The 12,050-nt window shown below is 38.2% G+C and overlaps 1 protein-coding gene across 1 annotated transcript; it reads right to left on the bottom strand.

Annotated features, from left to right (window-relative positions):
• Positions 1-534: 534 nt before the first annotated feature.
• Positions 535-10,397, bottom strand: hnrnph3 (heterogeneous nuclear ribonucleoprotein H3 (2H9)). Its single transcript, XM_083900525.1, has 11 exons — positions 10,337-10,397; positions 8,306-8,398; positions 7,537-7,692; positions 7,086-7,229; positions 5,383-5,521; positions 4,350-4,552; positions 3,853-3,948; positions 3,248-3,363; positions 2,326-2,461; positions 1,580-1,636; positions 535-1,410 (listed from the first exon to the last, which is right to left on the bottom strand). The coding sequence occupies exons 2-11, from the start codon at positions 8,391-8,393 to the stop codon at positions 1,328-1,330; spliced, it is 1,218 nt and encodes a 405-aa protein (XP_083756651.1). The 5' UTR covers positions 8,394-8,398; positions 10,337-10,397; the 3' UTR covers positions 535-1,327.
• Positions 10,398-12,050: the final 1,653 nt, after the last annotated feature.

Below are 12,050 nucleotides of genomic sequence, written 5' to 3'. Positions count from 1 at the left end.
CAAATTTTGGATGACATACTAAAGTATGACTTTTTTTTAAAATTTTGGACGACATGCTAACCTATGACTTTTTGTCAAAATTTGGACGACATACTAAAAAAAAATCTTTTTGGGAATTAAATCAAGTTATTGACAAAACAGTTGGCGTTTGTGCCGTCATTTCACTGTATGCAAATTCTCTTTCTTTGTTAAACTAAAAGTAGAAGAAAACATTTTATTCCCTTATTCCCTTCATGCGCAGACAATGTATATATTTGAAATATAGCAGGGCTGCAATTTACAATTATTCTCATAGTTAACCTTTCAGTTCTGTTATTAGTTGATGACATTCTCAAATGTCTCGTTTTGTCCACAAATTCAAGCCATTTAATTGTCATATGGAGCAAAGAAACCAGAATTAGCTGATTGGCAATTCATTTACTAATCATTTACTTGAGGAGACAGAGGATAATTAAATATAAAATTTATTAGGCAAAATGTACAACAGCTGCATAAGCTATATTACAGCTCAAATATAGACTTTATTTCCACTTCCACTCTCAATGAGTGGAATATAATATGCAGTTTAGTTTTAAACTCTATAATTAACTGTGAAAACATTCATTAAAAAAAAACAACAGCTCACATTTATCAAAAACCTTCAAAGCAGGAAAGCTGATTCAGATATCAGGTTTAGACTCGTGATGGTGAGGGTTTAATGTTTGGTGAAAACCAAACCCCAAGAACCGATGCTTGCTTGCTAGTTTTTGAGCTTGCCTCTCGCTGCCGGGTCTCCTAAGAATAAGCACCCGGATGCTTCATTCAAGTCAAAGCTGTGTTATGATGAACTGGCTGGATTAAAAACTCACAACCTGCTCTGCCAACAGGCCAGACGTTAAATAACATGAATTAATGGTGAAGCCAAATTAAATCACTGCAAACTCTGATATCAATCCCTTCAATCCCGAAACTCGAGAAACATAAAACAAGTGTTTTTTTTGTTTGTTTTTTTAAACCATTATAATATCCCAGCTAAAAACATATAAAACAACTCTCTGACGATGTTCAGCACAGACAAACGGCTCCAACATTTTAACAACCCTGTTTTGTTCTTCATTTGCTTTAAGGAATGGTGCGAGAAAAGCCCGTTAAGGTAATTTTTCGGTTCGTCAGTCGTGAAGGTGACGATACACTGTGACGTCCATGGTTACGACAACGGATCCGACATAACAAATGAGTGACTTTGCATCAGCTTTCCTGCTTGGAAACATAACCCGAGTAAATGTGGTCTAAAGAGAAATGAGACAAACACCAGGGTGGTCGGACGGACAGGAGCGAGATGACATCATCAGTATCCACTTCGCAGCCCACTGCTCCGCGAACTTCCACCGCCTCCTGAGTTACTGTAGTAACTGCCACCACTGCCACGACCTGAAATAGGTTTGAAATGAGATGTCCATTAAGCAAAAAACATAACAATGTCATAATAATAATAATAATAATAAGAAGAAGAAGGTCAATTAGCAGATAAAACTTGTAGTCCCACTCTCTCGCTTGCAGTTTATCAATAGTTGTTAAAACTGCTCAAATAAAAACTCACTCATTTCTGAAGCTCCATTTGATGTTGAGTTGAGGAACAGCTCAATGTAGCGATGCTCTGTGGAGAAAATATCACCTTTTATTTATTTATTTATTTATTAACCTGTGTTTCTATATATGAAAATAATCACATTTTAGAAGTTGAAAGATCTGTGAAAAAAAACCCCATAATAAAACGATTGAATGTGAAAATAAGAGACAATTAACTTAGTGACCGAGTGGTTGTTGCAGCCCTAGTTGACGCATTATCAACATCCCACGGTCATTTCTGTAGATCCACTATGGAGCTCGTTACTCGCTCACACTTATGAGAGGTTTGTAAACTGGTTACTCTCCTGCACCAAAGCCCACAGAGAAAACGTGTGTTTTTAGCTGACAGGGACTCTGGAGCTGCAGGTTCTGCAAGCTCACATAAAGTCATATTTGAACTGAATGATAGGAGTAGCAGGGGATCGACAACTCCCGTCTGCCATCAGGTAAAATTGACGATTTTCTCATTGGACATTGGTAGGATGAGATTTCCAGCAGAGGGACGGTTGTTCAAGGGCGATACACAGTGGCAAACACTTTCACAAGCGTTTGTTATTAGCTGAGCCTTTGGTAAGTGGTCATCATGAGTATCCTATCGTTTATAAACATTTCTAAACATTCATTTGGGTCTTCTTCAGGAGATAAATAAAGGAGCCACGTTGCATAAAAGTGCAAATAGACGAGCTGAAGAAGGAAAAAAATAACACAACAACATACGCATGTGATTCTTGTCTTTGGACATGGCCGCCACAGCGTCTTCATGGGAGCGAAACTCCACGTCTGCCTCTCCGGTCGACTTGCCATTAGGAGCCACGTCGATGTGAACCCTCAGTGGATTCAAAGGAGAGAAGAACTACATGGAGAAAAACAAACAAACAAACAGACATGTACACACAGATATATGCACATCAACAAGCAGACGCACACAAACATGTCCATCTGGTCACTTTTTTTTTTCTTCTCTTCGTGAATTCCAACAGTCAATGTTTATTCAAAAGGCAGCCGCCCATTTTAATGGCCTTCCTTTCCCAACATTAAACAGCCAGAAAACAACAGAAACAGGAAAACACAGAAACAGAAACACAGAGGGTTCACAAAGTTAAATGATTGACTTTTTAAGACGTGGAATGAAACTTAATACCAGTTCTCTGTATCTGTAATGTACGGTTTACACCGAACGAACCTAAACTACACTTTCTATAGTGAAGTACCGTATTTTCCTTTCATTTTCTCAAAAAACGACAGTGCGCCTTATAATCCGGAGCGCCTTATATATGTATCAATTGGTAAAGTTTGACTTTATCTGTTTTGTTGACATTCCCTTTAGCACAGCTCCATCTAGTGGATGCATAACGCAACCCCAGTCAAACGTTTGACTGCAATATCTTCTATTCTATGCGCCTTATAATCCGGTGCGCCCTGTATATGAAAACAGTTCTAAAATAGGACATTCATTTAAGGTGCGCCTTATAGTGCGGAAAATACGGTACAACAGCTCTCAAGTAGTGACTTTCGTCTACTGCTGTGACCCTATTTTAGTTCATGTGTCATTGTTTACAAAAAAGTTAGAGCCAACAGCCCGGTAAGCTGCTACAGGGAAGAGAAATGATAAAAGTAGCTGCTTTGTGTGCGTTCTTACCTTAGCGATGTCTCCCTCGGTGGCACGGAAAGGCAGACCCCTCATGTGAACAAAATGGCCACTGTGAAAGCCTGAGCCGCTATCAACTTGACTGCTGTACGTGTGGCCTCCCATTCCTGAGGCAAAACAAACCGTTACTAGTGCATCTGACACAATACATACACTGCGTTAAATCATGAAATTAAACAAAAGTGGATATTAATTAAAACATGCTATTATTATTATTTGAGTGTTATAAACAGTTTTATTTTTTATTAAAGATAAAATAGTCATAGCTTTGGTCTGGTTTTAATGGTTAGAATCATAAGCCCAGCATCAAAATCAACTGCTTTACAAATGTTTAAGTTCAATAAGGTGATTAAAAACATCTCATCTGACTTTTCGACCCACAGGAAAATGTGTTACGAGCCATTGCTGCCAAATATGAATCATAACAAGTTTACAACAGGCATCTGTGCCTGCAACTGCGACCTTTTCCAGACACTTCCTAGCCTGGAGTTTATAATTTATGAGTTTATTCATTACTACAGCTACTCGGACAGGAAGGATTTGAACTACAACCAACAATAACTAACTCGGGCTCGAGGTGTGATTGGGTTTTTTACCTCTTCCTCCCCTCTCTCCTCTCACTCGTTCGTCAAACATGCCGTTTCCAAAACAATAGTTGCTGAAACCATTGTAGTTGTCAAAGCCACTGTAACCTGGACACAGAGTCAAACACAGAGCAACAGAGGGAGACGCGTTAATTAACACACATGGAAAACATAACAAGTGGAGCTCGGGTGAATTGACGGCAAAATAAAACAATAATACACATAGATTCTATTAATTGAGATGATAGTCCATTACCGTTACGTATTAAGTGGCTTTATAATGTATTGATTGACTGATTTGATGAATTGTATACTTTCTTTTCTATGACAAGATATATAGATTCTTAGAAGAACTAACAACAATTATTTGACTCTCATTTATTGAATTGCTGCAGCTATGTGCAATCTACTTATTCAGTAACACGATTTTTTTTTTCAGTATCTACCAAAATTAATGAAAGTGCAGCATCACATGTAACTTCTCATCAATTACACTTCCATACGCGTACCTCCTCCGTAACCACCTCCGCTCCTCGTGGTGTTCATCACAGTCCCACCACGGCCCATCCCAGGTGCAAAAAACCCCCCTCTGGGTCCCGTCGTCATCATGGGTCTGTCGTACGGCCCTGGTCTCTGGCCTCCCATCCCTCGTCGAGGCAGCTCGTAGTATGCTTTGATCTCGTTGCGACTGCTTTTAAAAATCTCTATGTACCTGAAATATAGCAGGCCCATTGGACGTATGGGGGAGGGGGGGGGCAGAGGTTTGGGTTAAGGAGTAGCAGTGGATAAAGATATGATGAACAGTGAAGGCAAACGTACACCAATAATTCTGAGGAGTGGCTTAATTAGTTTGAATGACTGAACCACCTCAACAAAACTAACCATTAGCTGGGCTTAGGGCTGAACTTGATTACTACACCAATGTAGTCTTCTTACTTGTAGTTGAGGAAAACCATATGGGCATTTAAGCTGCTGTACTGACTGTTGCAGAGATTTTACACAGCAGAAAATAAGTCTGATGCTTCAATGGTGAAGGCTGCCTTGACTGTTCTCTGCTAGATTTTTTTGCTTATTTCCCTTTTTTTGTCATTTAATGCAAATAATCTATGACGATACATGTATGAAATACAACAGAACTAATGAATAGGCCTAAATGTTTCAGCACAATTAAATTTATATCCCAATCCTTTCTTAAAGTGGCATTAAATTAAATTAAATTAAATTAAATTAAATCTTAAAATTGTCACCACCTTTAATTCATGGATTAGATAAACCTCTCATTCCAGTTTGCAACATGTCACCATAATTACACATACAGACATAAACCCATTAAACCCAGCCCATTAGCATTTCAATTGATATTACATGCCCCATAAAAATTAATTTACCACTTTATCTTAATTATTTAAGCACACCAACCCTTTTCTTTTAATCATTCAACCCCTCTCATTAATACCACACTTAGTCTAATAATGATCACCCATTAAGTACTACAACAGAAGCCCAACCCAGTCCAGCCCATCCCTTTCCCATCTGTCCCACCTGTGCCCTATTCTTTCCTTGTGTTTCCCCAGAGCCTTTTCTGCTATCTCCTTTGAGGCAAACTGCACGAAGGCCTCCCCTGTGCTCCTCCCCTGGTAGTCCACTGGCAGAGTAATCCCATTTGGCACGATTCTCAACCCTTCAACCCAAGCACACAAATACATAGGTCATGTCTGTGAAGGTTCTCAGTCATCCAGGTCATAGACATCTTCAGTAGCAAGCTGTAGGCCAACTTGCTGGACTGGGACTTGCTGGAGTTCAATACATAGGTCGGTAAGGTAAACTGATATAGGATAGATAGAACAACACCCACTGCGTCACTGGAGCATGTGAGGATTCAGGATATACGTCATAACAGCTATTTAAAACAGCTGTACCGTGTCGTGAGACTGCATTCAGACAATATAAATGTACATTGTTCAGCAAGGGAAGAGAACAAACACTGGCCTGGAGTCAGTATAAGTCTGAGTTATACTTATTGCATTTGCACAGAAGTCCACTAAGGTTAGGGAGACATAAATTTCATCATTTCAATTCCGTGAAGCACAACATATTTCAAGGTCAGTTGGTGGCTCTCGTTTTGCTCAAAAGAGACGAAAAAGAAGACGCAACCATGGAAACCAATGCTGGTGTTTAAATTCAATGAGCAATGCACATGTGAAACACAGAACACGGCTCTAAGCGATGGATGCAGAGATTTTACATATAATTATTTGTTTGTGTTGAAAGAAAGAGGCTGCCAGTAAGCAGAATCACAGTACTGACCCCAGATCAGTGTCACAGAACAGTCTCCCTTAGCCAAACCAGCCCAGCCCAGCCTGTCCTTTAAAACACACTCCTTAGGAGCCAGGAAATGCAATTAATGGTGATAGAAAAGTTCATTACAGAGAAAATTTTGGCTACATCCACATTATTCCATTTTTCAAAATGCATATATTTTGCTCTAGATATTCCTCACATCTGCTGAGCTTACACTGACTTTCACATTCAGTTCCAGCTCATTTTTGGCCTGATAACAGAAATCCGTGTGCCGTTTTCACCATTGTGGTTTTGTTGCTCTTTCTGAAACCGACTACTGCAGAGAATTATCATCCTGTTAAGACTAGTGATCACATGCCCAGAGAACCTGAATGACTTCAACTTAAGTTAGTTTTAAAATTAAAGTGTAGTCGCATGGATGTAGCCTTAGTTAATGCATTACGACTACACTTGTACTAAAAGAACAAACATACATTAGACATTTGGACCATGACACATATATTCAGATATGATGTCCTACCAACTTAAGGGTCAGGTGTATGCAAGTAAATACCAATTTTTAAAATGAGAGAAAAAAAATACTGTGAGAAGATTGTGTGCTTTTGAGGCCGATCCACTATGTGGAGAGCACTCCAGCTGCATTATTAAAAAAACTGTTCATGTAACAATTGATAATAATGTCATTGCATTGTTAATTACACTTGATTAGTTGTTAGCCTGAATATCTGTGATTCATGTGGTAAGGAGTAATGCATTAAGTATTAAGTAGTTATCCCTGCACTGCATGTTCTTTTGCACGTTTACTAGCCGTAGCTTTGTGCACACCTTGCACTGTGTTGACAGTAAAAAAAAAACGAAAAAAAAACTGGTTAATTGTGAGTCTGCAAAACCTAAACATTGGATTAATCCACACTGTCAGTACATAATTAGAAGTGTTCATGTACCTGAGAAAAACTGAACAATCTCCTCCTTGCTGCAGCCAAAGGGCAGGCCTCGAAGTCTCAGCATGCAACCACTGCAGCCGTCATAGTCAGCAGGACCACTTCGTTTCAGCACCCACTCCATTTCACTACGGTTTGACTTGAAAACTGAATCAAAGACGAGACGGACAGACTTAGAATAGTAAACATGTTGTACTATACGTCATCTAAAAGGACAACTGAATAAAAACATGTTTATAAGGAGACCATTCAACAATTGTCACACACAATGAGAAAGTTATCTGTACAAGAAAGCTATGACACAGACCTTTACTTTTACATTGGAAAAGAGAGAGGCAAAGTGTGAGTTACTGTGTCATTTGCATTACAGCGTGCAGTAAATATTTAAAGACAAACTCAATAAAACAGGAAAAATGAATGATGAAATCATGAAGCTGTTTGAATTGCTGCTTACCCTCTATGTATCGATGTCCCATGTATTTACGATCCTTGACAAGAGCATTCTTAAAGTCCTCTGCTGTTTTCAGCTCAATAAATGCCTCTCCACTGGGACGGCCTTCTTTAGAGTAGGTGAAACACACTCCGTCTACTTTACCAATGATGTCACAATCTGTCAACAAGGAATACTCATTAAAACTTGCTTAACAGGATGCTCATGAAGAAAAAAAAATACACTATCAACTGATTTCTTCAGATCTTGAGGGCCTTTAATCGCTTGGCTAGTTCTGAATCTCACGTTTATAGCTCTACAATGTCTTTTATACAAGCAGTATCATAGACTGAGGGGGGAAAAAATACGTGACAACATCGACCATATGTTGTCACGGGAGACCCATTCATCATGACGCAGGTTTAATGCCAAGTGTGAACAGTCCTACTTCGTGCTATCCACATGAGATCTGATGTTAATACTTAAACGGAGCATTGCATCGAGTGTCAATGTCAACATCATTGAAAAGGACAAAAAACAATAACACAACAATTTCAACACAGAGTGAAGCATCATTTTTAGAATTTGTTTCAGTTTTATGCTTATCAATAGCCTTTCGTTCCTCACGCTGTAACCAGTGTCGGGGACAGCTCTGTTAAAGAATACACTCATTTGTTATTTTGAACTTTGTGACATGATGGTACCCTTTTCAAAATGTGAGTCCATGTATGAATACTTATGTGTTACCTCACAGTGTTCTATGAAGAATAGCTATGTGAACGAGTGCTCTCACCAGAAAAGAAACTGGCCACCTCCTCCTGTGTGCAGGACCAGGGTAGTCCTCGGATTCGAACCACGTAACCCTCGTCATTCAAAGACATCCTCACTGCAACAGAGCACAACACGGCAGCGACATGTTACACTACTGTATCTGAGGTATGTTAATATACACCATCACCAAACAATGTGGTGTTTCCAGTCCACTTGACAGATGTGTGCAATTACGATCAATTATATATTATATTAACTGTTCTACTTACAACTTAACAGTCATAACTATAAACTGATTTTACAGATGACATGCACATAGGTTGAGCAAGAAGTAGCTTGTATTGTACTATTATAATCACATTTGTGACAGCTGAGGACACTGCTTAGAATTATATACACAGCACGGAACATGAAATTAAATATTTACTGATTTTTGTGTTTGGTGAATAGTTTAGAGCTTGTCACGAGAATAATTGGACAGGTACAGTCTGTCTGATTGGTGAAATGCCCTCCACGGTTCAACGTTCTTAAGATGCGTTTTTAATTTTAATTGTCTTCATTCTTACAATGAATAAATAAATAAATAAAAGTGAAATACCCTCATTTGCAGATCAAGGTCCTTGCATACATATAGAGTTACATGAAGACATGGCAAAACTGACTTAATGACAAGGCGGCGATTCGTCATAAAGAACAGTGTTATACAAATAAAGTCTATTAATATTATAACGCCAGTTTCATGTAGCTCAACAAATAACGTGTGTTACTTCCTCGAGTCTATGAGAGTGTATTCGACAAAGTCATCAAAAACCTCTCGAACATTCAGTACATTTACTCATTTAAAGTTCACCATAGGATAATATTTACCACTCTCGCTGCCTGAACAGAGCGAGGAACATAGTTAAGGACAGTTCCCACCCCCCGGCTTTCATCTGTTCGACATGCTGCCCTCTGGCAGACGCTACAGGTGTGTCCGAGCTCGGACAAACAGACTGAAGGACAGCTTCTTCCCCAGAGCCATAACCACACTGAACCTGGACATGCACTGACAATCCTACCTCTACCACATACTCTCACACATTCTGGCATGCTGAAATGCTTATTTATTTAATAAATACCCCACACTATGCAATACTATATACTGTGCAATACTTATATTGTATATACAGATTTTTATCCTGCTTAAATGACATTCCAAACTGTACAATATCTATATTTTTACTGGTACCCTGCTAAAATCACTCTCATACCGTGTAAATATTTATATTTCTATTTTTATATACTGCAAAATTACATTTCATTCTGTGATATTTATATTCTATATGCTGCTAAAATCACATCTCACACTGTGATATTTATATTTCTATATTTCATATACTGTAAAAAAAAAAAATACATTTCATACTGTGGAAATAGTCTTATTTATTATTTTTTTATACCCTGCTATGGGTCACGTCTCATAGAAATGCACTTTTTATATTTAAACCCTGCTATATACCTGCTATTTCATACTGTGCAATAAGAATTTGATGGCTGTTTATCCTTTTAATGTTGTACGCTGCAACTGAAAACCCACCTCACGTTAACTAGGGTCACTTTTTTGTATGTCCTTTTTGACCCATACTCTGGTTGTTGTTGTTGTTGTTGTTATTGTTCCTTGTTTTTAGCTGTATGCACTTTCAAGGTGAAGTCAAGTAAATCTCGTTGTACAACTTGTATAATGACAATAAAGGCATTCTATTCTATTCTATTCTATATTTATCAGCCTGGGTGAAGCGTTAGCTGCTCATGCTAACGTCTCTCCCTCCTGTACCGTCAGTCTGATGGGCTTATGTTAGCTTGTAGGAGTTAGCAGTTAGCAGCTAGCAGCTAAGGCTATCGGTTCGGGAGGACACAGACAGCGGTCAAAACACGGAAACGAGACAAACCCGTTCGTTCAAAAACTCGTGCGACGTCACTGTGTGTGGACACATATCCGCACACAGAGACGTGTCAGGTGTCACTGACAAAATGTCAAGAAATTGTACAAAAAAAAAAAAAAAAAGTCTCTCACCGTCTACTCTCGTCCCCGGTCTCCTGCTGCTCCAGCCCCCCGAGCCTCAGGTGACAACGCCGGCCGAGGAGACAATCTCAGGTAAGCTATCGCGAGACTTTGACGTATGAGCGACCAAATAATAACAATAACTGTATTGTATTGTATTTATAAATGTGACGTGATAGTGATTTGTATTCATTTGCTTTCCTGACTTGAGAAGAAGTTTTGTGAACTCTATGTGACTTGGCTTTACATTGTGTTTATAATAAAACTAAATAATCAAATTTGAAAATACTGAAATTTGATTTACATTGACACAACTAGCCTTACTAGTAGTGCGTTTAAGGCTCTCGTCTGTAGTAAAACTATTGAATTTATTTTTGTTTGGTCCACAAACCAAACGAAGCAATGGAACCAGAAAATATTCACAGTTCAGAAGCAAACACCAGAATGCTTGTTTTAATTTAGTTTTAGTTTATTAAACTAACTGATTTAATAGTTGACGATTAATAATCATTGCAGCTCTACCTTTAAGATCACATAGTAATACATTCACTATTTGATCTTAAAGGTAAAGCATCTATGATAATCTTTCAGAGTGATCTATAATTGTATTACTAACCCTACCAGTAGTATTAACAGCAATGTGGGTTGTGTACTGAGATGTTTTGTAAACATGGCTTAAATAATATAAGTCAGCAACACACACTCCTTAAAACACATTTTTTACAAACCTGCCTTTACAGAGTGGGTCATGTAGGAGTTTTCTAAATCCAGAAGATGGCAGTGGTGCAGCACAGATGCAAGCTGCCGTTCTTCTTCTTCTTCCCAGGCTAGTGTACACTGATGTAAGGGTGTAATGTGTTTGTAATGTGAGGTTTAATCTTAAGTTCTTACTTGTCACAGCTCTTCTTCTTACAACTAATAAATAATTAAATAGTCAGGTTCGATACAGATCAAATCGCTTCTTCTCAATGTTTCTGTCGCTCACATTCTTACATATAGAACATGGTGCATTCGATTTGTAAGTCATCGTCTTTTTAAAAGTCATCAAAGCCCTATTGTAGCCTTTGATAGGATATATATATATATATATATATATATATATATATATATATATATATATATATATATATATATATATAAAAGTTAATTTGCGCCTTTAATATGCAAGCAAACAGAATTGATCAACAATATAAACATATATATGCGCGCGCACACACACACACACACACACTGTATATATATACACAGTGAGTGTGTTTTTATGAATCTCCAGGGTCTGTAGATTAATCTAGTCCAGATTTCAGAAGTCTAGGTACAGTGGTTTTGGATCAGGACCTGGTCCAAAGTGGTCTATATGCTGAAAAAACGTTGAAATTAGCCTTTATTGCATTTTCACAAATAGAATAAAGGTTTCGTAAATCAGAGAGTGTGTTTTTATGAATCTTCAGGGTCTGTAGATTAATCTAGTCCAGATTTGAGAAGTCTAGGTGCAGTGGTTTTGGATCAGGACCTGTTCTAATGAGGTCTGAGTATAAACCAAAAACGGTTAAATCTCCCCTTTAGAATTTCCATAAATGAAATAAAAGCTTCACAAATACAACAGTGGATGTCATGCAAGTTAATGTCTTACCTAACATGTCTTAAAATGTTTTCACATCAAGAAGTGTCACAAAAAACAGACAACCAGTGTGTAAACAGTCTCACTGCGCATCAAGTTTTATTTCCC

This window comes from Microchirus variegatus (assembly GCF_963457635.1).
Source record: "Microchirus variegatus genome assembly, chromosome: 14".
Lineage (NCBI taxonomy): Eukaryota > Metazoa > Chordata > Actinopteri > Pleuronectiformes > Soleidae > Microchirus > Microchirus variegatus.
This window is presented reverse-complemented; position numbering and strand designations above follow the sequence as displayed.

Bases quoted from the DNA above. Each gene is read 5' to 3' on its own strand.
- hnrnph3 (XM_083900525.1), bottom strand. From the start codon at position 8,393: ATGTCTTTGAATGACGAGGGTTACGTGGTTCGAATCCGAGGACTACCC. The intron at 7,693-8,305 runs GTGAGAGCACTC...CCTTGTTGACAG, and splicing joins GGTGGCCAGTTTCTTTTCTG to ATTGTGACATCATTGGTAAA. The intron at 1,637-2,325 runs GTATGTTGTTGT...TTTTCTCCACAG, and splicing joins CAAAGACAAGAATCACATGC to AGCATCGCTACATTGAGCTG.